This window comes from Panthera onca, chromosome B1, assembly GCF_046562875.1.
Source record: "Panthera onca isolate mPanOnc1 chromosome B1, mPanOnc1 haplotype 2, whole genome shotgun sequence".
NCBI lineage: Eukaryota > Metazoa > Chordata > Mammalia > Carnivora > Felidae > Panthera > Panthera onca.
Window position 1 is genome coordinate 71,271,585 of NC_138342.1, and position 26,423 is coordinate 71,298,007.

General features: G+C 35.4%; 1 protein-coding gene across 7 annotated transcripts in view; it reads left to right on the plus strand.

Annotated features, from left to right (window-relative positions):
* The window catches only part of PTPN13 (protein tyrosine phosphatase non-receptor type 13), a 231,141-nt gene that overhangs the window by 139,458 nt on the left and 65,260 nt on the right, over positions 1-26,423 (plus strand). For all 7 annotated transcript variants that reach the window (XM_078445941.2, XM_060655667.3, XM_060655665.2 and 4 more), the window contains 10 exons: positions 4,486-4,581; positions 5,202-5,295; positions 12,024-12,246; positions 15,291-15,365; positions 15,495-15,669; positions 17,660-17,813; positions 18,313-18,451; positions 19,826-19,978; positions 22,878-23,060; positions 25,768-25,930. In XM_078445941.2, the coding sequence (XP_078302067.1) occupies positions 4,486-4,581; positions 5,202-5,295; positions 12,024-12,246; positions 15,291-15,365; positions 15,495-15,669; positions 17,660-17,813; positions 18,313-18,451; positions 19,826-19,978; positions 22,878-23,060; positions 25,768-25,930 (1,455 nt within the window). The remainder of the gene's footprint in view (positions 1-4,485; positions 4,582-5,201; positions 5,296-12,023; positions 12,247-15,290; positions 15,366-15,494; positions 15,670-17,659; positions 17,814-18,312; positions 18,452-19,825; positions 19,979-22,877; positions 23,061-25,767; positions 25,931-26,423) is intronic.

The following is a 26,423-nucleotide window of genomic DNA, read 5'->3' on the forward strand; positions in this document are numbered from 1 at the left end:
GTTTCCCTATCTCCTCTTTCCATCCCCCACCTTCCCAGTCATCTATTTTGTTTCTTAAATTCCACATATGAGTGAAATCATATGGTATTTGTCTTTTTCTGATTGGTTTATCCCATTTAGCATAATACATTCTAGCTCCATCCACATCATTGCAAATGGGAAGATTTCATTGTTTTTGATGGCTGAGTAAGATTCCATTGTGTGTGTGTATACGTGTGTGTGTGTGTGTGTGTGTGTGTGTGTGTGTGTGTGTACATGACATCTTTATCCATTCATCAATTGATGAACATTTGGGCTCTTTCCATAGTTTGGCTATTGTTGATAGTGCTGCTATCATGTACCCCTATATGTTGATAGGGTGCATGTACCCCTTCAAATCTGTATTTTTGTATCCTTTAAGTAAATAACTAATAGTGCAATTGCTGGATTGTTCTATTTTTAGTTATTTGAGGAACCTCCATACTCTTCCTAAGAGCGGCTGCATCAGTTTGCATTCCCACCAACAGTGCAAGAGCGTTCCTCTTTCTCTGCATCCTCACCAACACCTGTTGTTTCTTGTGTTGTTAATTTTAGCCATTCTGACAAGTGTGAGGTGGTGGTATCTCATCGTAGTTTTGATTTGTATTTCCCTGATGATGAGTGATGTTGAGCATCTTTTCATGTGTCTGTTAGCCATCTGAATGTCTTGAATATTCTTAATAGGTCCATTGCACATCATTCAAGAATGTTGGCATTCATAAAACTTTGTAGTATACTATATAAATACTTAGGAGCATTTCTTTGTTTAAAAACATAGTCTGACACTTTTTAATTAAAATAACAATCACCAGGTTGTATTGATCTGGGTATGTGATGATTTATTATACTCTCTGTTTTTGTGTCTGTGTAGAAGTTTTCACAATAAAAAAGCTGGGGTTTTTTTTTCTTTTTTAATCATTCAGTTAATACCACATTCCTGAGATCTAGGACAAATCTAAAGTGCTTAAATTATACATTTAAATATAGATAGAAAACATGTCTGTGGTATCTGGATCCTTCAAAAAGAAAGTTGTCAATAATGTTAGGACACCTCATGGATAATTAGGGATTAACCTTCTTCTGCAGATCAGAATAGAGGATGAAAGCTGCCTTCAAGTAGGTTGCCTTCAAGTAGGTTGTCTCAGAAAGCCAAGCCATGTTCCTATCAGATCATGTGATTTGTAAGCATGCAAAATGTGCCTCTCCATATACACCAATGCAAGATATACTCTTGGTAAAGAATATGTTTGTAATAATTTATGTTTGTAGTGAATTTTATAATAATTCCTGAAATGATTGAATTTATTATTTAATTCAGAAATAGAAAGCCTATATTTACAAAGGCTAGCCTTTCTCATAAGCATGACTGAGTAGTGAATGTTGCCTGGAACTTGAATCTGGCCATGCCATTACATGAAAGGAACATGGCTAGCAGCATTATAAAAGATACATTCCAGAATGAGAAGCTTACAAAAGAGATTCCTACACTCTAATTAACATAGGCTCCCCATTCCCACCCCAGTCCTAGAAGAAAACAAGGAAGTCTTCCCATCCCCTAGTAGTGCTGCAAAACTAGCCATCGATCGCATGTTTCTGAAGTGCTAGTGCCCCATTACTATAAAGCAATAAAGGATCATAAGGCAGTGCCCACCCTCCCCCGAACATGTGGTGCTGATAACATTTGCAGACCAATACCTCATCAAGGGGAAATGATTTGTTGTTATACTTTTAGGAGGGGATAATCAACATTGTATTAATTTGTCTCACACAAGGAACCCAAGAATTATAAAAAGGAAAAGGAATATGGACACATGAAATAATATAAGAACAATTATAAAGCACCACCAAAGAATGGAAATTTTAATTAAGATGTATTTGCTGTCCTACAGCCACTTGGCAGAAATAGTTATAAAACAATAAATTCATTCAATGTGGGGTATGAAATTGTTATTGTATGGCATAACATCTAAGTGACTGAAGTTCTCTATCTACTAAGTAGGCATATTGCAACTTTGTATTTTTCTTTGTAAAGTAAAAACAGTATTGCCTCTGTACTTCTGAGTCCACTCCTTGGCCTTGTTCGTTCTATTTACTGTGCTGTGTACATCGCAATGCCAGGTTTGTAATTTGTTCAAGTTACCTTGGAAAAATCCCTCAGAAGTTTAACATGGGGATTCTATAACAATACAACAAAAAGCTTGTCAGTGCCCCTTGAAAATAGCAGTTCTTCTTAAGTAACCATTTAACTATGTTCATTACATTTAAATAGAATTAAACAAAACCATTGTTTGATGTCTTCTACAATCTTTTCAAATCACATTTATCTTAAACCAGAGGAGTTTTTTAAAAATTATCTTATTTACTGTAAGACTTCCTTGTGGTAGAATGGAATCATTTTTTAGAAGCACTGGTAAATATTTGGATTTTCAACCCTAAAACCCTTTCCACTAATTATAGTATTATTTAATACTCATTTTCAGTGTGTATAAAGCTAAACAAAGTAGGGGTCTTCTATATTATGCCTACTGTTCCAGGAAAACATTGGCACAAGAGCAATGTGCAACTTCATCTCCATCAAGCCCACGACCATTTTTACTTCTACTCCTCTCACTTTAAAGTTTTGCCTCAGCATGACCTCCCGATCCTGCCAGCACATCATTTCCGTCCTGGTTCTGTGATGCCATTTGACTATTTCATTCATTTATCCATCTCTTTTTCCTTCAACAATCTCTAGTGAACACCTTGCAGCACAGGAATAATTCATTCTGCAAAGTTCCTGTTCTCAAGCTTGCAAACTAGTAAAAAAAGAATTCCTACATGTCTCCATTGTGTGCTGTCATACATCCCATGTCTCCCCTCAGTTCCAGGAGTTTCCCATGGTTTTCCTTCTCTATTGCCAAGAAAAAGCCACAAAACCATTCTGATTGGTTCCAATAAAATTCATGCATTCTAGCCTAATCTATACTTTCATGGCTATATAAAGGGTGTCATGTGGTTTTTACTGACTCTTATCAGTAAATTCTTCATAGCAGAATTTCTTTACTCTTCTGAAGCTCCCGGCCACTGATTCCCAGGAGTAATGCACTTTTTCATTACCAGGAGTAAGGCAACTTCTGATATGAGTATCCTGGATTCCTTCTATATTTTCACTCTTTCCCTGTTCATCATTTCTTTCTCTTATGAAGAAAAGGTTCTTCCTCCTTGCCAAACTGACCATCCATGTATGTTGGGGTGTTTTTCCATTTCCTGTCTCCTTCAGCACATTTTTTCATCAATTTTCCCCACTATCATTTGCAATTTCAGTCTTTCCCAATCTGCAGGCTTATTATCCACTGATTAACATCGTGCTCAGACGTTCCAATCTGCCACAAAGATTCAGATAACTCATTCAGTCGATTTTTTTTTTACATTGAGTTTTTAAAGCCCTATTTAAATGTATTTTTGTATGTTTTGGGGAGTGGGTGGAGAGAGGTTTGTAGTTTCCATCTAATTCTAACAAGTGTATCTGTGACTTCACAATATGAAGAGCCACTGCTATAAATGTAGTCAGAGACCAGGTTGTTAAAGGCTTTGAATATCAAGCTAAGGAGTTTATAAACTGTATTTTGAAACTTTAAGAGATGATAGCAATATGCCCAGATTTTTATTTCTGGAAAGTTCACTCTCTGTAATGTGAATCATAATATGAAATGGGTAAGATTGCAGAAGAGGGAATCTAGGATACATGAAGTAGTCTAGACATGAGATGAATAGTGATCTATGACTGTGAGTATGAAGAAGAGAAATGAATTAGAAACATTTAGAAGATAGAATTTTTATTTTAATGTGGTCCTACCCACCTTTTACAGGGCACACATTGCACAACCCCACAAAGTACCCCCACACACACACACACTCCCAGTGCTTATTCATCTCATTCTGGTAGATCTAAACATCCTGTCTTCAATTAAGTATTTTTGTCCTTAAACATTTTAAATTATTTGAGCTTGGGACTGTGTCTTTGGGTTTTCTATTCCTTTATAGCATGTAACACAGAGAATTACACATAGTGACCTTTCAAAAACTGCTTAATGATGATGTTTATATAACATCCACTGTGTTCTAAGAGCTTTGCATATATCACTTCATCTGATGCTCGCAACAACACTACTAGGTGTACACTATTATTATACCCCCTTTTCAGCTGAAGATGAGTCACAGGAAGCTTCAGTTACCTTCTTAAGGTGTCACACACTTGGAAAGTAGTGAGCTGAGATTCAAACCCAGGCAATCTGGTGTCAGAGTCCAGGTTCTTAACCAGTATGCTAACCTGCCTCAAAATTGGAATCACGTTGTTTATCATCCAGCAATTGGTAAATTTAAAGCAATACATAAAATGTTCTAGTCTCATAAGAGTAAATGCAATATCTGATTTGTGTGGAACAGAAACGGATTTGCTTTCTAATGTTTTTCTTTTAATTCTTTTAGAACCAATTCGAAGATATAAAACTTACCACAGTGACATCTTTAGTACTTCCAGTGAAAGTCCATCTATTATTTCCTCTGAATCAGATTTCCGACAAGGTGAGAGGCATCTGAATTACCAAAATGTTTTTAAGAATCCATGAATTTTCAGGGGCACCTGGGTGGCTCAGTCAGTTGAGCGTACGACTTTGGCTCAGGTCATGATCTTGCAGTCCATGAGTTCGAGCCCCGCGTCGGGCTCTGTGCTGACAGCTCAGAGCCTGGAACCTGTTTCAGATTCTGTATCTCCCTCTCTCTGACCCTCCCCCGTTCATGCTCTGTCTCTCTCTGTCTCAAAAATAAATAAACGTTAAAAAAAAAATTTTTTTTTGAATCCATGAATGTTCTTCTTATTCAGTAGTGTTAAGATATAAGGTATCAAAAGAATAATTTTATATGAAATTTAAAAATTATAAAAAGCTGCCAGTTACTCATGTTAACAGTATTATAGGAACTTAATAGCAGTTTCATCAAATAACAATATAGTCATTTTCATAATAGGAAATAATTCACTGTCTTCAAAAATAACTTACCTCTGAAGAGTTTAATGACATTATATCATTAATTTGGTGGTATGAATATAATTTGTAAAAATTATCTTATGTATCTGCTCAGTGCTTTAGTTTTAAATAAGTTACTTTATATTTTTATTACCTGTGTTATTTTTTTTCATTCTTTAGTACAGAAAAGTGAAGCTTCAAAAAGGTTTGAGTCCAACAGTGGTCTCCCAGGGCTGGATGAAACCCCAGGTCAAGGCCCATCACAGAGACCAAGGTATGTGATAGGAAAAATAGTAATATATTTCCAGTGACACGTGGGTTTTTTTTCTTTATTAGAATCAAGGAGAATTTTTGAAAATTATCCTTTTTTTCTCTATTTTCTCCATTTTCCCTTTCCCTCCTCGTTTTAATTCTTGGAAATTCATTTAATTATGTGAAAGACATTGTAGTAGTTTGAGTTGTTGCATCTTTTAAAATTAGAATTGGCTCTGATTATTTTTAGTCTGTGTTTGAAATTAAAATTGTTAATATGAATATAAAATCATTTCTTAACAGGAAGTTCAGAAGGCATGGCATTAAGCATCTGTGAGAAGATAGTAAACCTTGATTTCTAAGACAATAATTTCTCTTTTGAAAGGTTGAATAGGCTCCACAAGCAGATTTTCAGGGAGTATTATTTGTTGAATGAATAATGAATAGGTTACTACTAAATAACCTATTATGTAAAAAGTTAATTATTCACTACATATTTACTGGCTTACAAGAGGTTAACTTGTGTTTTTTTGTTTTTGTTTTTGTTTTTTTAACTTGTGTTTTTTTTTAAGTTCAGTTTGGGCTGTTTAGAGTTCATTTTCATACTGAAATGGTCGACTTTCTAATAAGATGTTAGGTATTATTCATGTGTTGGGCTTAGGATGATAGTATCATAGCTGTATATTGATTTACTTTGTTTAAAGCAAAAAGTGTCAAACCAGTAGTGAATATATTGCTGTGTATCCTTTTCACGTGTGCACAGTTCCCTTACATGAATAAAGCATATTGTTAATGTTAAACATTAATTTGAAATTTATAAAAAGGTTGCTTTAGAATTTACTTAGAAACCATGCAAATCCTTTTAAATTTGATACCTCAGTTCGTTTAGTTCAAGTGCCACCATATACAAAAGAATCATTTGGAGATTAACAGAAACTTGCCCGTAAGCTAATTAATTCTGGTAGACACTGTTTCACACCCGTAAACTATTAATAGACCAGGTAACCCTAGCCATGTGATTAAAGCAGACAATTTATCTAGGGTTTAGAATCCAAGCAATTAATTACATTGCACTAAAGTAATTCCTTTCAGCATTCCATTTTTTATTAAATTTATGTCTTTTTCTCTTCTCTCTTATGCTTTTTTAAGATAGTCCATGATACTTTATTTACTTTGAGGAAAGCTCTAATAAGTATTCATTTACCTAAAGCTGTGTTATATTTGCATAATAGAATTTTATATTAATAAGACCCCAATGTGGTGAGACCCCAACTTAGTAATTTTGAACAAAGAGGTAAGAGACAAAAAGATTTATGTTTGGTATTATACATTTTCTTAAAGACACAAAAGCATTTGGAGATGAACAGCAGTAAGAAGCAAATATTGAAATGCACTAAGCTCTATGATGAATTGAGGGAGTCACTCCTATCTATATATTTAATTTGGAGAAAATTTATATTAATAGTATGATGCCCTTTAGGTTGATGAAAAGCATGAGTAAAGATAACAATAGGAGAATTATTAAGCTTATGATTTAAAAATTAATTGATTTTATAGTTCATTTGTTAGTTATTTAAAAATATATTCCTCCAAATAAAATTAAGTCATTTTGTGAGCCTTATTTCAATTTTCTTGGTGAGTTACCTCAAAAGATTATGAGAGAACCTTAGTTCTGACTGATTTTATTTTTAGGGGATGTTAATTTTAAGGCCACTTTAGCTTATAAAATTGTGTTCTAATGATAAACTATCTTTTAGTTCATACTTTAAGAGGAGAAAAAAACTCCATGTAGCATCCATAGCATCTCCATTAGATGAAAACATAATAAAAAATATTTCAAGAAGTAGATTGTTAAGTCTGTATATATTAAACTTGATGTAATATGCTAAACTCAACTTCTTTTAGACAAGTCTCACCCTCTTTTTCTGCCCACAGGAAAACACATTAACTAAAATACTCTAAATTCCTTATTCAAGCACAGAATTTTCTGAATGTATACAAAGGTTTCTGATAACATCCTTAGCATGCTGGCACACAATTAGGAGGTCCTGTTTTGTTCTTTAGGTCATATATTTGTGAGATCTATAAATAGTGTTGTATTTTGACATGTTGCATGCTTCTTTATAAAAATTTCCATTCCCTTTAGCTAGAATTAAATGGAAAAACAGATCCAGGCAGTCTATTGATTTGTATCGTAAAGGGTGGGGGGAAATTAACAGGAAACTATGAGTCAGATGCAGCAGAATGAGGAATTTTTTGATTCTGAGTTATCAAAAGTGTCTTTCAGTGACCAAAAAGGATATTCAAAGCTATTTTCCAAAGAACATCTCTAAGTTTTTTCTGTGTTAACTTACAAAGTTCAGTTTATACGTAGTACAATTCCCATGGCTTCTGAACCTATTTGCTTGACATGGTAGCCTGTTTTTCTGACTTAAAACAACCTGTTTATTCATTCCTAAATGATCCAGATTTTCTTAGTTTTGTTCTTTTGTTTGCTTTGTCTTTATTTTTGTTGTATTTTGGGTTTTTTGTTGTTTTTTTTGGTTTTGTTTTTTTTTTTTTTTTTTGGTCTCAAACTTTTTAGCCTTTATAGGAACTTCAACCAGATATTGTGTTGAGAGAGATTAAATGATAATTAGTCATTTTGGCTACCTGTTTGTAGCTGTGGTATAAAATAATTTGAACAAGAAGGCCAATATAGTTGATGAAAATAACAGGTGTGAGTTAAAATGTCTAGATTCAAATTCTTATTATTATACTTGACCCCCTTAAGTGAGAGAGCCATAATATTATATTCTGTCATTTGCTCAAGAAATGATTCCTGTGAACCTACCATGTACTGGCAACTTTTAGGTACTGTAGATAAAGCCATGAACAAGACCATAAAAAAAAAAAAAAATCAGATAATGATGGTGCTTTGAAGAAAAATGAAGCATGCTAAGGGGATAGAGAGTGCACATAGAAGGAAACCATAAACAAAATGAAAAGTCAACCTACTGAATGGGAGAAAATATTTATATGAAAATATCTGATAAGGGATCATGGCTAAAATATAAAGAAATTATACAACTCAACCCTCCCCCCAAAAAAAGCCAAATAATCCAATTTAAAAACCACAGTGCATATCATCTCATACCTGTTAGAATGGCTAAAATCAAAAAGATAAGAAACAAGCATTGGCGAGGATATAGAGAAAAAGGAATCCTCAGGCACAGTTGCTAAGAATGTAAAATGGTGCAACCACTGTGGAAAACAGTGTGGAGGTTCCTCAAAAAATTAAAAAGGAACTATCATATGATTCAATAATTCCACTAGTGGATATGTACCCAAAGAAAATTAAAATATCAAATTTAAAAACATATATGCACCTATATGTTTATTGCAACATTATTTATAATAGCCAAGATGGAAGCAACCCAAGTGCCCATCAGTAGATGAATAGGTAAAGAAAACACAGACTCTCTCTCTCTCTCTCTCTATCTCTATCTCTCATACACACACACACACACAATGAAATATTACCCAGCCATAAAAGAGAATGAGATCTTGCCATTTGCGACAACATGGATGGACCTAGAGGGTATTATGCTGAGTGAAATAAAAGACAGATACCATATGATTTCACTTATATATGGAATCTAAAAATCAAAACAAATGAACAAACACAAACAGACTTACTAATCAACAAACTGTTAATTGCCAAAGTGGGAAGGGATGAAGGAGGATTAGATAAAGAGGATTAAAAGGTATGGTCTTCCAGTTATAAAATAAATAAGTCACAGAAAGGAAAAATACAGGATTGGGGATATACTTAGGAATATTGTAATAATGTTGTATGGTGATGACACTTAATGTGGTAAGATTGAATAATATAGAATTGTCACATCACTATGTTGTTCACCTGAAACTAATAAACCACTGTATATCAACTACACTTTTATAATTTAAAAAATTGTTTAAGGGAGAGCAGATACATGCAAGCGGGGGAGGGGCAAAGGGAGGAAGAAAGAGAATTTTAGCAGGCTCCAACACCCAGCATGAACCTGACACATGGGGCTCCATCTCACAACCATGAGATCATGACCTCTGCCGAAATCAACAGTCGGATGCTTAACCACTGAGCCACCCAGGTGCCCCAATAATAAAATTTTTTTTCATTGAAAATTTCATTAAAAAAAAAAAACAAAGAGAAGGCAGGCTAAAAGGATAGAGAGTGCAGGGGTGTGATGTCCAAGTTCTATTTTACATAGGTTGGGCAATTAGAGAAGTCCTCTCCAAAGGGTTACATTTGAAGAGAAAACTATTTTAAGGGACAGTGTGAACTATGCAGATATCAGGAGGCAGAGGGTTTCTTCCAGACAAAAGAAATTACAAAAGTAGAGGCCTTGAGGAAGCAGAGGTATGGGAGATGTGTTGCATGTTAGACTATTAGAGGAATACAGGAAGGACAGTGTGGGTGCAGCAGGATGAGTGAAGGGGGCAGAGTGGGTGGTAACCAGGACCCAAATCATGTCAGACCTCAGAAACTTAGGTGAATACTTTAGATGTTATTCTAAGTTTAATGGGATGCCATTGGATGGCTTGAAAACCTAGATCTAATTTACATTTTAATGGGATTACTCTGTTTTGTTCTGTGAAGAACAGATTAGAGCAAGAGACCAGTTAGACAGTGATAGTAGTACATTTGGATGGATACAGCACAGACTAGTATGTTGGTGATAGAGAAGACTCAGATACAGATATTTTCAAGGTTCTGCCTACAGGATTTGCTACTCAATTGGACATGGGATTTGCAAGATAGAGGAATCAAGAATGATTCCCAGTTGTGTTGTAAACAACCAGTTTGAAAAAAGCTTCCACATGGGGGAGAAATATCAAGAATCTGGTTTGAGACATATTAACCTAAGGATGGATATTAACATCCAAGTAAAACACTCACGTAGGCAAATAGAATTAGAATTCAGAGGAGAGACTGGGTTATAGGAAAATGTAAAGTAATTAAGGCATGTAATTAGATGAGATCATGTAGGTATGGAGTATATATGGAGACTTGGAAAATCTGGAGGGCTGAGGGCTGTTGTAGTCTAAACACTAGATTATAAACGAAGGAGGAGCCAGCAAAAGAGACTAAGGAGGAAGAGCCACTAAAGTAGAAGGAAAATAAAAAGAGCATGGACTTCCCAATGGGAAATGTTTTAAGAATTGGAAGGACTGAGCAACTATATCTTTTGGCACTTAGAGGTCAAGTAAAATGAAAATTGATAACTATCTTTTGGCTTTGACAGCATAGAGGTCAGTCATTTTTGTGAACTGCTTCGGTGGAATAGTAGGGACTAAAACCATTGGTTTGAGTCTAAGAGACTGGGAGATGAAGTAGAGATAAAGCTTAAATAATTTGAAGAGATTTACTCTAAAAGACAGCAGGAAAAAAAATGGGATAGAGTCCAAAAGGGGTTGTAGAACCAAAGGAGGATTTTCTGTTCTGAGTAGGAAATAGTAATCATTTTTGTATACTAATGAAAATAACATAGTGTACAATGCATGTGAGGGGATAATTGCAGGAGCAAAGTCTTTGAGTAGGAGAGGGGGTGGAATTTTATGCACAGTAGAGGTATTGGGCCCATGTGAGTGTGCAGGAGATCCATCGCTGTAACAGAAGAGAAGGCAGAATATATGGACGTAGATGTGGAAAGTTTGGTGGTAGAAGGATGAGGAAGTTACTTCCTGATTGCTTATTATTTCACCAAGACAACTGGGGAAAGGTCATCAGTAGAGAAGGAGAGAGTATCTGAGCTTTGAAAAGAAAAGGGAAGGAAGAAGATATAAAATAGTTCTCTAAGAAAATGAGTTACCAGGCAGTGCTGAGAGCCCAATGAGATCAGTCAGCATGGTTCTGCAGTTTCAGGAGAGTTGAGATTGTTTGCAAAGGGGTGATTTTAATAATGGGCTTTGGAATTCAAGCAGGATAAGGGCAAAGAGATAACAGAAAGTGATGGAGTCAATGAATTATTTGAAGAAGGGTATTCGAAGTAGTGAGCTAAAAAGAAAAAGAAAAAAGACAAAAAAAGAAGGGATTATATGGAGAGGCCATTGGAGGATAGAAATAGACAGTTATTGTTTATAGGCAGCATGACCATGGGAGTAGATGGCTGGCAGAAGTGGAGGAGGCCAGAGTGCTGGAGGACTCCTCAGTCTATGTGACACCACCTTAAATGATGACAGGAGCACTGGTGGAGAAGAGGACTGAGTCAGGCACTTAAATCTTTAGTGAATAAGGGAGTGTTGATCAATAGGACAATAAATATCTACAGCAAAGCAGAGCAGTGGATTGAGTGATTTCATAGCATGTACTTCAGGGAGGCTGGGGGCTGTTGTAGGTCAACAAGGGTCAGGAAGCTGATAGAAGAATTAAGGGGAATCTCTATCCCATCTCCAGGCCCAGTGGTACATACAGGACTCTGAGAATAAAACAACCCCATCTGAAGAGAATCGCAGTGGAAGCAGTGTTCAGAGGATGCTAGAATGTTCAGAGAAGAGGTGGAACATATAGATCTATCCAGTGAAAATGGGGCAGCATACTATATCGATACATTAAAAAAGTAGGATTGAAATGTTACTGCACAGGTTATTCTGAGATGACAAAATAAAATCTGTGTAAATTCTTGATACCTTACTTAACATGTTTTTTTTTTCCTTGATTGGACTTAAAATAATTATTTTCTTCCCAACCCTTTTCTCTTTTCTATATAGTAGACAATATGAAACACCCCTTGAAGGCAACTTAATTAATCAAGAGATTATGCTAAAACGGCAAGAAGAAGAAATGATGCAGCTGCAAGCCAGAATGGCCCTTAGACAGTCTCGGTTGAGCCTGTATCCAGGAGACACAATCAAAGCCTCTATGCTTGACATCAGCAGGGATCCCTTAAGAGAAATGGCCCTTGAAACAGCCATGACCCAAAGAAAACTGAGGGTAAGTTAATTCTCAGATTACTGCATTTAAACTTGGTCTCACAGGCTCTTAAAAACTGAGAACAAACTGAGGGTTGATGGGGGGTGGGAGGGAGGGGAGGGTGGGTGATGCGTATTGAAGAGGGCATTTTTTGGGATGAGCACTGGGTGTTGTATGGAAACCAATTTGACAATAAATTTCATTTAAAAAAAATTAAATAAATAAATAAATAAATAAATAAATAAATAAAATTTATTTATGGAAAAAATAAAATAAATAAACTTGGTCTCACAGGGAAATAGTATGCAAAATACTTTTTGAATTCTATAGGTGTCCTAAAGTTGCCTGTAGATGAAATTGAAATCCCATATTAATCTATTAGTGTTAAATATCATATTGGTTGATGTTAAATATTTAGCTGTTTTCATGATTTCATTTTTAGAATAACATTAAATGGATTTATAATAACTGTATATTTTAAAAGTATATTCATGATCCTTAAAGTCACCTAGATTTATTCAGCAATGTAGGAGATTATCTTTTAATATTAAGAAATTTATTATCCCACAAACCAAGATCAGGAATAGAGAACTAAATGTTGGTTCAGAAGCTCAAGAATGTTATGAAATGCATTCAGACTTTCTGCTCTGCCATTTTCAGAATTTTGATAGCAATTTATTTTGTAGTCAAAAGATGACCACATTAGTTCCAAGTATCATATCTTTATATTACAATATTCAAAGACAAAAGGAACAAATCTGCATCTTGTATCAGTGGAGGATTTTTTAAATGTTCAGTTAGTTTATATTTTTCTTTCAACATATGTCCTATATAATTTTATAAACATAAGCTCAAAATAAACAATTCTCTCATGTAAAATATCTTGAACATTTAACATCTTCTATAATATTGTTAATGGCTGTAAAATACTCCATTATGTGCCTTTATCATGTATGGTGATTTCTTCAATCAGTTTCCAGTTATTGGACATGAAAAATATTTCTAATTTGTTGTTGTTGCTATTGTAAGCAACGCTCCGATGAACATCCCTTTAGCTAAATCTTTGCAGGTAATTTCCTCCCAATAGAATAGCCAAGTCAAAGGCCAACACCTTTTAGGACATTTGATATGTATTGTCGAATTGCCCCTCAAAAGTTTGTACCAATTTATGCTTCCTGTGATCATGCCTTTTCGCGATATTCTTACCTACTCTGGATACTGTCATTTTTTTATCATCATAAATTTGATAGGTTGAGGCAGTATCTTTTTTTGTATTGTTCCTTCACAAATAACTCTTCAAACATGAAATAAATAGTAGTAAAAGTAATAAAATCTAGAGTGAATTTTTTTCTTTTTAGCTCTGCACAAAGTGTGTTACCCCATTCTGTTTTGTTTTTTGTTGCTTATTTCAAAGAATTATCTTAAAAGCACATTTGTATGCCCTAGAGTTGAGAGAATTCAAATTTCTGTCATAGTTTTCTAAGGAGAAGAAATAGTATTGGGTAAAAATTGCATTGAACCACACATTCGAAGACTTGGTTTCTATTGTTAATAATGCTGTTAAATGACTTTAGGTCAATTTTTAAACCAGTTTGTGCCTTACTCATGCTAATTTTTAGAATGTGGTATTGGGTCATACTTTATAAGATATTATCCAATTTTAAAGTTATTAGATTCTAATAAAACATAACTGAATTTATTTTAAGCTGAAAGGAAGAAACTCAATGAGGTCTCATCAATTTATGATTAGAACCAATACCTTTGTCAAAAGTAAGCACTAGGCAGAATATTGTACAATTTAGTCGGGTCCCCAATAATTAAAGGCATGCATAAAGCATAAAGAGCGCATATATATATACATATATATATATATATATGTATATATATATGCACAGTTCTAATGCAGAACTGTGGCTCATTAGAGATTCATAAATGGTATTCTTTCCCTTTAATTTTTTTCTGTTACTTTTGGTGCAGACACACTTTAACTTGTTTATATACTGTTGCCTTAGTTGATCTGTATTAGATTCTGTGTTTCCCACGGCAGACCATTTTCATCTTTTCTGCTCTATTTCTATTCTCGTTTAAAATGTGGCCTACCAATTGGTTCGTTGAGTATTAACAGGCACTTAATGTTAAAGTTTTACTTAAATGGTATCTGTCACATGTTCCACACTTGGTTAATTGGATAGAATTCCCACACCATGAAGCCAAAGAAGAAACCAAAAAAAAAAAAAAACCAATAAAACTCTGGTAACCTTCATTAGTGCAAACACATGCATGTGCATTAACGCGAGCACACACGCATGCACACACACCACCTGTTGTCTTTGGCCTCAAGATAGCCCTTGTCCATTTGGACATAAGCTTTCAGTCTATTCTGAATCCTACTCCCATCTAGAGTTTAAGTTGTTTCCTCAACTAGTTATCCACTCTTGGCAAAACTTCTAGATATACAAGAGGTAAAGGAAAAGACTAGATTAAAAAGCAGTAAATGCAGTGTGTGGACTCCACTTTTGTCTCCCCCATCTCCCCCATCTTCTGAGACAATGTTTTCTCACTAGAGGCAGCAGTTGGGGACAAAGACTGATGCCTTAATATCCCTAGTTGTCACTATTTAGAGAAAAAGAAAAAAGATACAGTGTCACAGTGTTCCAAAAACATGATTATGAATAGATATGTATATTTTGTAATTACAAGTACATGTTGTCCTTTAACTGTGATTTGTTTTAGAATACTTTAAATATCACTCTCTAAAACAAATGAAACTGTGTTCAATCACTTGACACATTAGCAGTACTAAACCGAATCCTTATCATGAACTTGATAACTGTATTACATCGGTAATTAAGACTACCACTGTGTTTGAGCATCTGAGTTTATCTAAAGGCCAAAAAAAGAAAAACTTATAAAACAGTATGAAGCAAGGCTTTACATTTGACATCACTGTCGAAGATGAAACTGAGGAAGAACTTCTGTTTATATTATTATTGTATTATTTTCCCTTTAAGGAAAGCACTAGAGTAAATGGTAAATACTGTTCATTCTACCTATGTGATTTGCAGAATTTCTTTGGCCCCGAGTTTGTGAAAATGACGATTGAACCCTTTATATCTTTGGATTTGCCACGATCTATCCTTGTAAGTAATAAAACCAATTTGTGTCACTCTTAGAAAGTATTTTCCGTAATGACTGTTTTAAAAAGCAGTTAAAATTCTTATAATATTCATTTTAATAGATGTCCTTCCTTTTTTTTTTTTCAATTGTAGACCAAGAAAGGGAAGAATGAAGATAACCGAAGAAAAGTAAACATAATGCTTCTGAGTGGGCAGAGACTGGAACTGACTTGTGATACCAAAACTATATGTAAAGATGTGTTTGATATGGTTGTGGCCCACATTGGCTTAGTGGAACATCATTTGTTTGCTTTAGCTACCCTCAGAGGTACCAAGATATTTTAAGTTCAGGGTGTAGTATAGAAACTTGGCAACAAGCTGACTTCCATACCTGTTATTGCCCAACTTGTTTTTGGGAAATGTTAACTACATGAACATGTCAGCATTGAGAAGTAGGAGTTAGGAACTTCCTTCTCCTAATTAGGTTCACTGTTTTAATAGCTGTGTCTTGTAGCGTCTTCTATACCTGACCATGAAGATTTTCCTTTAGCTCTCACTATACAAAAGTGGATTTTAATTATTCTGTTTTGGGGACCATTATATATGTCAATTGCCTACATATGTACTCTAGAAATTAAGTATCCTGCTAATCTGAATTTGAATATATAGCAGGATCCTGTTTCTGAATCCCCACTCACATCAACTTCTTCAGCCTACTATCCAAAAAGAAATATACAGTGTCTTTTTTAAATGTTTTCAGTACATGACTGCAAATGAGTCATTTTACATATTTTTTAAGCTTTATGTGCACTGAACTTTGAAACATTCACAGTGGGCTCAGAGCACAGCTTCAGTAGAAACCACTCCTATTGGGTCGGCCTGGGTGGCTCAGTCTTGAGCATCCAGCTTCGGCTCAGGTTGTGATCTCACAGTTCATGAGTTCAAGCCCCACAGTAGGGCTCGCTGCTATCAGTATGGAGCCTGCTTTGGATCCTCTGTCCCCGCGGCTCCCCCTCTGCTCCTCCCCTGCTTGCACTCTCTCTCTCAAAAAATAAAACATTTAGGGGTGCCTGCGTGGCTCATTCGGTTAAGCATCCAACCCTTGGTTTTGGCTCAGGTCATAATCTCACAGTTTCATGAGTTCAAGCCCCTCATCCTGCTCTGCACTGATGGTGCAGAGCCTGCTTGGAATTCTCTCTCTCTCTCTCTCTCTCTCTCTCTCTCTCTGCCCCTTCCCCACTCACACTGTCTGTGTTTCTCAAAATAAATAAACTTAATTTAAAAAAAAATTTTTTTTAAAAAAGAAACCATTCCTATTTATCATTTCGAATTTCCATAGCTGCTGCTTGCTTTGGAGTTGGGCTTTAATAAATGCTTCTTTAATAAATCATTATATTTATAAGTCACTCTTTAATATTTTAGATTCCTATTTACCTCAAAATTTCACTTAGCTTAGACAACAGACTACTATAAATTACAATTAAGGATCAAATTATCCTGAAACCCTACAAGATCAGGATAATGTCTTCTTTGTCACAAAAGAAATGTTTTCTTCAACTTAGTTTTTGAATTCTTGTTTCTTAAAAACTAATAATTCACTTGGTAGAGTCATCCAATAAATGTTAAATTAGTGCCTACTAATGTTCTGTCACTTTACTAGTTGTAATTTTGGACTAATCAGGTGACACCATTCACATGAATAATTAATCAGAATTTCTATTTATAATACATTAATTTCTTAAACATTCTGGACAAGTCAGATTTTATTGAATAATTTTTACTTGGAAAATCAATAATATTTAAATGAATTAAAAATAGAAATAAAATGATGAGTATTGTTTCTCCTAGGTTTCGGTTGGAAGCTCAATAATAATAAATAATAGGTAATATTTATTGAATGCCTACCATATGCCACGTGTTTTACCAAGTGGTTTATATACGTTAGGTCATTTGTTCCCTACAGCAATGCTAGAAAGCAGGAATTTGCACTATCCTGATTTTACAGACAAGAAAATTGATGTCTAGAAAGGTTAAATAATTTATTGAGCGTCCCGCAGATAGTAAATGATGTAGTGGTGTTGAAGCCAGTTCTGTCTGCCCATAGAGCCCTCATTCTTACAAGACAGAGCCCTAGCATCTTGCCCCATCCACATGGAGTGCCTCAGAGTTCCTTGCCGTACTCCTTAGAAATCCGGTTTTATTCTCGTGTGAAACTGTCTTGTGCAAGTCTGATAAAAAAGAAAAAAAAAACCTGACGGAATCAGAAGAAAACATTAAAGTATTTTATTATATCTGAATGTTTTCTCTTTCTGTTTTAGATAATGAATATTTCTTTGTTGATCCTGATTTAAAATTAACCAAAGTGGCCCCAGAGGGATGGAAAGAAGAACCAAAGAAAAAGAGCAAAGCCACTGTTAATTTTACTTTGTTTTTCCGGATTAAATTTTTCATGGATGATGTTACTCTTATACAGTGAGTACACAAGAGTTTCTGTCTTTCTCTTTTTGGTGCCTAGTCTTTTGACCATTTAATTTACTTCTTCTGAATTATTTGCTTCTGACCAATGATAATGTTATTATCATAAAAGGAATATTTCCTTCAACATAGTTTATTAAATTCTTGTGCCTTGAAAGCTAAATAATAGGGGCACCTGGGTGTCTCAGTTAGTTAAGCGTCTGGCTCTTGATTTTGGCTCAGGTCATGATCTTATGGTCATGAGATCGAGCCCCTTGTTGGGCTCCATGCTCACAGCACAGCCTGCTTGGGATCCTCTCTCTCCCCGTCTCTCTGCCCTTCACCTGCTCATGCACGCTCTCTCTCTCTCTCTCTGTCCCCAAATAAATAAATAAACATTTAAAAAAAAAGCTTAATAATAAACCATCTTGGGAACTAAATTTATAGGCCAATAATAAAAACCACCTTAGATTCAAGATAAAGTTTACATGTTTTCTGCGTGCATTTATTGTTCTAGACATACTCTGACCTGTCATCAGTATTATCTTCAGCTCCGAAAGGATATCTTGGAGGAGAGGGTGCACTGTGATGATGAGACTTCTTTATTGCTGGCATCCTTGGCTCTCCAGGCTGAATATGGAGATTATCAACCAGAGGTAGGATTTGCTTTTCTCCAGGGCCACCTTTTTATTAATACTTTTATCCTCAACATAATTAAGAACTGAACCTAGTTCATGTGTTTGCTATTTAGATTTGGAGATTTTTGAGGCTAGTTTAGTACCTCAAAGTGACCAGGTTCCCTGCATACATTTGTATATAAAATCATACAGCATAGGGGCTCCTGGATGGCTCAGTCGGTTAAGTGTCCGACTTCGGCTCAGGTCATGATCTCACAGTTTGTGGGTTCCAGCCCCACGTCAGGCTCTGTGCCTGGAGCCTGCTTCGATTCTGTGTCTTCCTCTCTCTCTGCCCCTCCCCTGCTCACACTCTGTCTCTGTCTCTCAAAAATAAACATAAAAAAAAATTTTTTTTAATCATACATTGTAGCTTTCCTTTTTTTTTTTTCTCCTATGTAAAATTTCCTGTTTCATAGTTTCAGGATATCTTCTCCCAATTTCTAATTAATAGATACTAGGCACAGGGGTTACCAGCCTAATCTAGATCTAAGGGGTCTTCTGCCTTCCACATGGATCCATGCAGCAATAGCCTGAGAACCTGACAGAGCTCACAGTGCAGAGAACAGATGTTCACGGCCAATTATTCCAGAAAAAAGTGGATCTCAGAAGAAGCAAGGGCAAGATTCTGCGACTCGAGTAGCATCCTTCACAACATTAACCCTGACTGTAGTGATATTTGCCCCTTGTTGTCTGTCTCCTTAAGCTTGTTAATCAGTTCAATCATTTTACCTCACAATGAAAGACAAAGATTGATGCATTCCCTCTAAAACTCCTCAGGGAGAAGTCTAAATAAAAGTGTCTTACTTCAGGACGCCTGGGTGGCTCCATCCTTTGGGCGTCTGACTTCGGTTCAGGTCATGATCTCACAGATCACAAGTTTGAGCTCCATGTTGGGCTCTGTGCTGACAGCTCGGAGCCTAGAACCAGCTTCAGATTCAGTCTCTGACTCTCTGCACCTCCCTGCTTTCTCTCTTTCTCACTCTCTCTCAAAATATAAATAAACAAAAAAAAAAATTTTTTTTTTTGGTGTCTTACCTCTCAGTTTAGGCAAGAACTTTAAGATAGGATGAAGAAGGCAAACAATTGCTTATAAAAACATTCTCTTGGGGCACCTGGGTGGCTCACTTGGTTAGGTGACCAACTTCAGCTTAGGTCATGATCTCACAGTTTGTGAGTTTGAGCCCCGCATCGGGCTCTGTGCTGAAAGCTTAGAGCCTAGAGCCTGCTTCAGATTCTGTGTCTCCCCCTCTCTCTACCCCTCCCCTGCTCATGCTCTGTGTCTCTGTCTCTCTCTATCTCTCTATAATAAATAAATGTTAAAAAAAAATTTTTGTTTTTAATTTTCTTTTCCAGGTTCATGGTGTGTCTTATTTTAGACTAGAACATTATTTGCCTCCCAGAGTGATGGAGAAACTTGATTTATCCTATGTTAAAGAAGAGTTACCCAAATTACATAATACCTATGTGGGAGCTTCTGAAAAAGAGACAGAGTTAGAATTTTTAAAGGTAAGTATGTAAGATTACAAATGATAAACTTTGTATCTTTTTCAAAGTAAGCAAGAAATATTGGAGGACATATATCTAAAACCTCATTAACCAATAACTGGATACTATTCATTATCTCATGTCACTTATTCCTGACTAAAACCATGATATTTTAGTTATCTTGTAAAAGAGAGAACTGAAGCTCAAAGAGGAAATGTAATGTTCCCAAGTCGATGGCCGGTATGTAGGGTGAAACAGTGATTTGAACCCATATCTATCTGGCTATGGATTCTTTGCTTTTATTCCATTCCATACTCAAAATACATTATAAACATATCAAGAAGCATTATAAAGTAACAACTGAATTTTGTGACTGACTGGATATAGGATTCGAGTTCATATTGATTCTAGAATTACTGTTTTTTTTTTCTTAAAAGGCTTAAAATTCAATTATATCTTCTAAAAATGGTCTTTCAACTAACATCTAATAATTCACATAATGGAAGGGGGCCAGAAAAAACTCACTTATGATTCTAGTTCTGCCACCAGCTTTCTTTGAGACCTCAGACAAATAGTGCGTTTGTGATCAGGAAAGATAGTACTATGTTAACTTCCAATAAGAATAGCAAGTATAGTATTCTGTTGAAAAGAGAAACTTTCAGAACATTCTCCTGGTTCACCTCCCTAGCGTGTAACAGTATTCCTTCCATTTGCTGCTCCTTATTGGAGGGAGCCAAGTTTCCCAGCCCTAGAAGTGTCTATGAAAGGGTTTCACTCACAGACTTACACCAGCTTTAATCTAGAGTTTATGGTATGAAAGACAAGGTGGTTTGTTTTGTTTGAGTCAACATTTAAAGGCATTAAATTACGTAGTTATATTTTCCCTTGGTTATTACATTTTTATACTTGTAGGACATAAATATCAAATTCTGTCATTTTTTATTAGCAAAGGTAGAAAGCAGATTAGCACAGTGGTAAGAATTTGTATGGGGATTTCTAGTCAGAGAGTCTTGCAGTTGAGTTCTTGTTTCAACCAGCTGTGTGAACTTGGACAATCTGTTTAACCTTTCTGAGCATTAGCTTTCTCTGTGTAAGTAGTGTGCATAATGCATCAGTAGGTTGCCCTACTCCTAATAATGTATACTGTTACTCTGTTCTCTTTAACTTCAGCATCTTTCTTCTAACCTGAGGTTTTTTAAATCTCATTAATACACCTTTCTAAAGTTACACTTCTGCTATATATTGCATTACCTTTGAAAAACTTTTATCTTTCTGCAAATATGCTTTATTGAGGCATAATTGACATACAATAAAATTCATAACTTTTGAGTGTTCAGTAAATTTTGAGAAATATATATAGTTTGAGAAATATATATATACCACCATCTGTATAATCATGATGAAGAACAAGGATTAGCAAACTGTGGCTTGCATATTTTGTAAATAAAGTTTTATCAGAACTTGGCCATGCTCATTTGTTTCCATATTGTCTATCTGCTTTTGCACTACAACAGCAGAGCTGAGTAGTTACAGCAGAAATCGTATGACGCCTCCCCCAAAAGCCTAAAGTATTTACTATCTGGCCCTTTATATTTTTTTTAATTATTTATTTAAGTAATCTCTACACTCAGGATGGGGTTGAACTCACACCCCTGAGATCAAGAATCATATGCTCTTTGGACTGAGCCAGGCAGGTGCCCCATATCTGGCCCTTCAAAGAAAAGGTTTTACCCACCCCTGATATAACACATTTCCAATACCAAAAAGTGTCTTCATGTCTTCATGTCCCTTTACAATCAGTCCACTTCCCCCACCCCCACCGCAGCCCTTGGCAACTACTGATCTGCTTTCTATCACCATAGTTTTTTCTTGTTTAGAATTTCATATAAAGAATTACGTATTATGTAGTCTTCTGTATCTGGCTCTTCTCACTTAGAATAATACTTCTGAGATTCATCCATAGTATGGTGTGTATCAGTAGGGTTTTTTTTCTTTTCTTTCTTTCCTTTTTTTTTTTTTTTTATTGCTGGGTAGTTTTCCTTTGTACTACACTTTCATCAGTTGATGGATATAGAGCTGCTATAAACTTTCAAATACACATTTTTATGTGAACATATGGTTTATATTTCTTCTGAGTAACTACCTAGTAGTAGGGTTGCTGGGATCTATGGTAAGTGTATGTTTAACTTTATAAGAAACTGTCAAATGTTCTAAGGTGGTTGTCCAACTTCATAGTATTACCAGCAGTGTGTGAAATTTCTAGTTGTTCTGCATCCTCAAAATTCTAGGTATGTTCAGTCCTTTACACTTTAACTATTGAAATAGGTAAGTAATGGTATATCGTTGTGGTTTTAATTTATATTTCCCTAATTACTTTCATGTTGAGCATCTTTTCATTATTTGCCATTCATATATCTTTTTTGTTGAAGTGTCTAATAAAATATTTTGCCCCTTTTTGTATCTGGTTAAGTGTCTCCTTATCGCTGAGAAGTACCTGTTTTTTTAATATATTCTGGATGCAGTTGCTTTTTATATATATCTCCTAGTCGGTGGCTTGCCTTTATATTTTATCATTGACTTTTGAAGAGTAAAATTTTCACTTTACCAATTCTTCCTTCTAAGATTCATGTTTTCTATGTCCCATTAAAGATATCTTTGTCAAACCCACACCCACAAAGATTTTCTAAGCTTTACAGCTTTAGCTGCTATATTTAGGTCTGTGATCCATTTGGGGTTAATTTTCATATACTGGGTGTAGTAAGGGTCAAGATTCATTTTCTTGCATGTGAATATCTATTTGATTCAGCACATTTGTTGAAAAAACTGTTCTTGCCATGTTAAACTAGGATGGTACAACTTCTGTATCTGTATGCCACCCTTTACTAAGGTGCATTGCTATGGTGTGGTATTGTTCCTACAGGTCTGTCAAAGGCTGACAGAATATGGAGTTCATTTTCATCGAGTGCACCCTGAGAAAAAGTCACAAACTGGAATATTGCTTGGAGTCTGTTCTAAAGGTGTCCTTGTGTTTGAGGTTCACAATGGAGTTCGCACATTGGTCCTTCGCTTTCCATGGAGGGAAACCAAGAAGATTTCTTTTTCCGTATGTCCATTTTAATCCCTTTCCATTACATTTTAAAATAGGTGTTGTCAATTTCAAATGTAACATATTAGTTGATTTTCCTCAAGTAAACTCTACATCCTTCTATTCAGTAGGGCTAATACATTTTACTCTCCTTTCTTAATTGTAGGAAGTATTATTAGGATTTTATTTGGTTTTAGTTTTCTCAGGAAGTAATTTTTAAAAGAATAGTATACATTCCTAGCTGGTTACATGCTCAGTTAACTTTAGTTAAATTACAACCAAGTTGACGTTTCTGTTAATTCAGAACTTATTCTAGCATACTAACTTCTCACATGGAGAAGCTCCTCTAATATATTTAAAATAAATAATTACTTAACCCTAGTAAATTTTATCTAGCTTAATGTTGGGTCCCTCACAACAACTGTTTTTGAACCTTAGCAGTCCAGAGATGTATTGGATTTTATGAACTAAAGGACTTTTTTTTTTTTTTAATGTCCCAGGACTTTCTGCAGATTTAAGTTTTAGTGTATACTTCCTGTGATGATAACACTTTTAGAATATCATGTTTATGAAAGATAGTGAGCTGTAAAGGCATATTTTGATTTTGGAAATTGTTGTGGAGTATCTGAACATTGAAATGCAATTGGGAAGCCCCAGATATGAATCAAAAATTATGTTGAGGTATTTGTTTTCCTAATGGTATTCGGGGTCCACTGACATCTCTAATTCATACTTGGGATGAAATAGGGTCTCACTAGTACAAGGGTTATAAGGATACCAGTCTCAAAGTCCCAACTCACTCTGGTTAATCTTCAACCTAGAGACCTTTTGAAATCAGTTCTAGACTTGGCGGTTAGCTGGTTGGTTTTCTGTGAAACTCTGAGATACACTAAGATTACCAGATAATAATGTGTTCTCTCAGGAAAGCCCAGACATTCTCATGTTCCCAAGATAGTCAAGACCAGGAAATTACCAGGGTATAATGTACATTCCCCAATGGAAATGCTGGCAGCACAAATATCTGGAGGAAACCTTAGATTAATTAAATACAAATCTAATTTTGACCAGTTTAGAAAAGGCAACAAATCAAATAAATTGTCTAGCATATAGCTCTCTGTTGTTTGCCAAGCTATCACACCAGCCCCGCTATATATAGAACTGACTGTGATTAGCTCATATTTAAAGATCTCCAGTAATAGAGAATAGACCACATTCCCAAGCAGACTGATCCTTGTGTTTAGCAAAACTTGTTTATCCTAAAGTTCCTTCTCCAACACAGAGCTCTCTTTCTAACCCTCCTTTTTTTTTCCCACTAGCCTCTGGGGAGCTGGAAAAGTCACCCTTTGCCCTTCTCATCTCTCACAATTGAATTCCCTGGGGCACATTTCTTGTCCAGTCTATCAGTAAACACTTAGAATCAATTATTTTTATGATTTGTTTGAAACCTGTAACTATTTGAATAGTTACTAGGTGTATCACTGATAGTCAAGATACTAGTTTGGTGCTACTATGTCTTTAACTCCCCTTTAATACTCCCTGATTTCCTTTTTTTAGCAAAGAGAGAACAGGGTCCCAGAGATTTCATTGGCAACACATCCAGCTAGAATTTAATGATCTCATTTTGTTCTTATTGCATTGATTACATATTTTTTAATAGCTGGACTCTATTTATGGCAAGTGGTACTAGTTTTCTATTTATAGCTGTGATACAAAGCTTAAATGAATTTATGTAAATAAGCAAAGTCAATTTTAAAATTTATGAATAAACAAGACCAGAAATTATGAAAAAGTCACCTGCATGATTGAAGTTTGAGTAATACTCTGTTATTGTGTCATTTGTTAGCCTTACCAAATTTGACTTTCCCATGCCTGCTTCTCCATTTGAAGACAAGGGACATGAATAGGGAAAATAATTTGCACAGTAGAAGCAACCAAGAGCTAGAGTAGAGTCTAACTGGACATAAGCAATTCTCCAGAGACATTATTCTTAGATCCCTGGCATGCTGAATGTTAATCTTTTAAGATATACGGATCACCTGCAAGCCTCACCACAGAGGCTGCAACATTTCAGATGCCCTCTTAAGCAGGAGACATCATTTTTCAAGAAATATATGAGAGATAACACTAATTGGTGGTTCTTCTGTTTCCCCTGAATTTGAATGCAAGAATCACTCTAACTCTAAATATCGATTTATTTTATCTCTCATCCCAGCAGCCATGTTACCCAGTGCCTCTCCATTCCCACATTTTAGCTTCTCCCAATTTCCATCCCAGCCTACAGGCCACCAAGATTCTTCTTGGTAGAATCACAGCTCTTATATATTAATAAATCAATTTTTGCCAAACTTCGTTTTCTTACCCAAGAAGAACATATTTCCGTGACGTCTTTTTCAAACAGCTTTGGTATTTGTAAACATTGTAGTAAACTCAAAATGTTAATAATCTCATTAAGGGTAATTTTTCCCTTGCCAATAGCTGGTACACTGTCTGATCTAGGCTACGATTTCTGAAAATGACAAATAATATTAATTTCATTTATTTCCTGAATCTGTAATAATAACAGGGTTATATTTTTCCATATTTATGTTAGAGGCAGGTCAAGGAATACTCTTGCCTCGTGGGAAATAAAAATAATATCTCTACTTATTAATTACTGTTTACAGAATTTAGTCATAAGGTGATAGGAAAACATCCTAATTATTAATACCCCTGATTAATATTGCAGAAAAAGAAAATCACCTTGCAGAACACATCAGATGGAATAAAACATGCCTTCCAGACAGACAACAGTAAGGTGTGCCAGTACCTGCTGCATTTGTGCTCTTCCCAGCACAAGTTCCAGCTGCAGATGCGAGCGAGACAGAGCAACCAAGATGCCCAAGATATGGGTAAGGACAAGCAAATTGGGTCAGATGATCAGGATATGTGCTTGATTTTTGCCACAAATTTTAAAAGAATTTCCATGTTGAGGATGAAAGTTAGACTAAGTCAAGTTTATAAAGGTGCCACAGATGAAGCCAAGATTTCAATTTCATGTTCATTTTGAAAACAGTGACCCAAAACTGTCAGGTAGTACCTGTTGAAATGTTTATTTTGTGCTTATCATTAGGCTAACTGATGTAAGTATTACATTTGGGTCACAGTCGCTACCCATAGTAAAGTTACATGCTATTTGGGAAGGTAAGACCAACATACATGAAACAATAGTACACAATAGAGGGTCAAGGTTTTAATAACAGATTATATCATACAGACTACATGATCTACACCGTAAGAACAGAGGGAGGTCAGAGGCCAGAATACTCCAGTGGTGGCAATGGAACTGGAATTTGAAGGACAAAAATAAGTAGGTTAAAGATAAATGGCAGGGCTTTCCAGGTG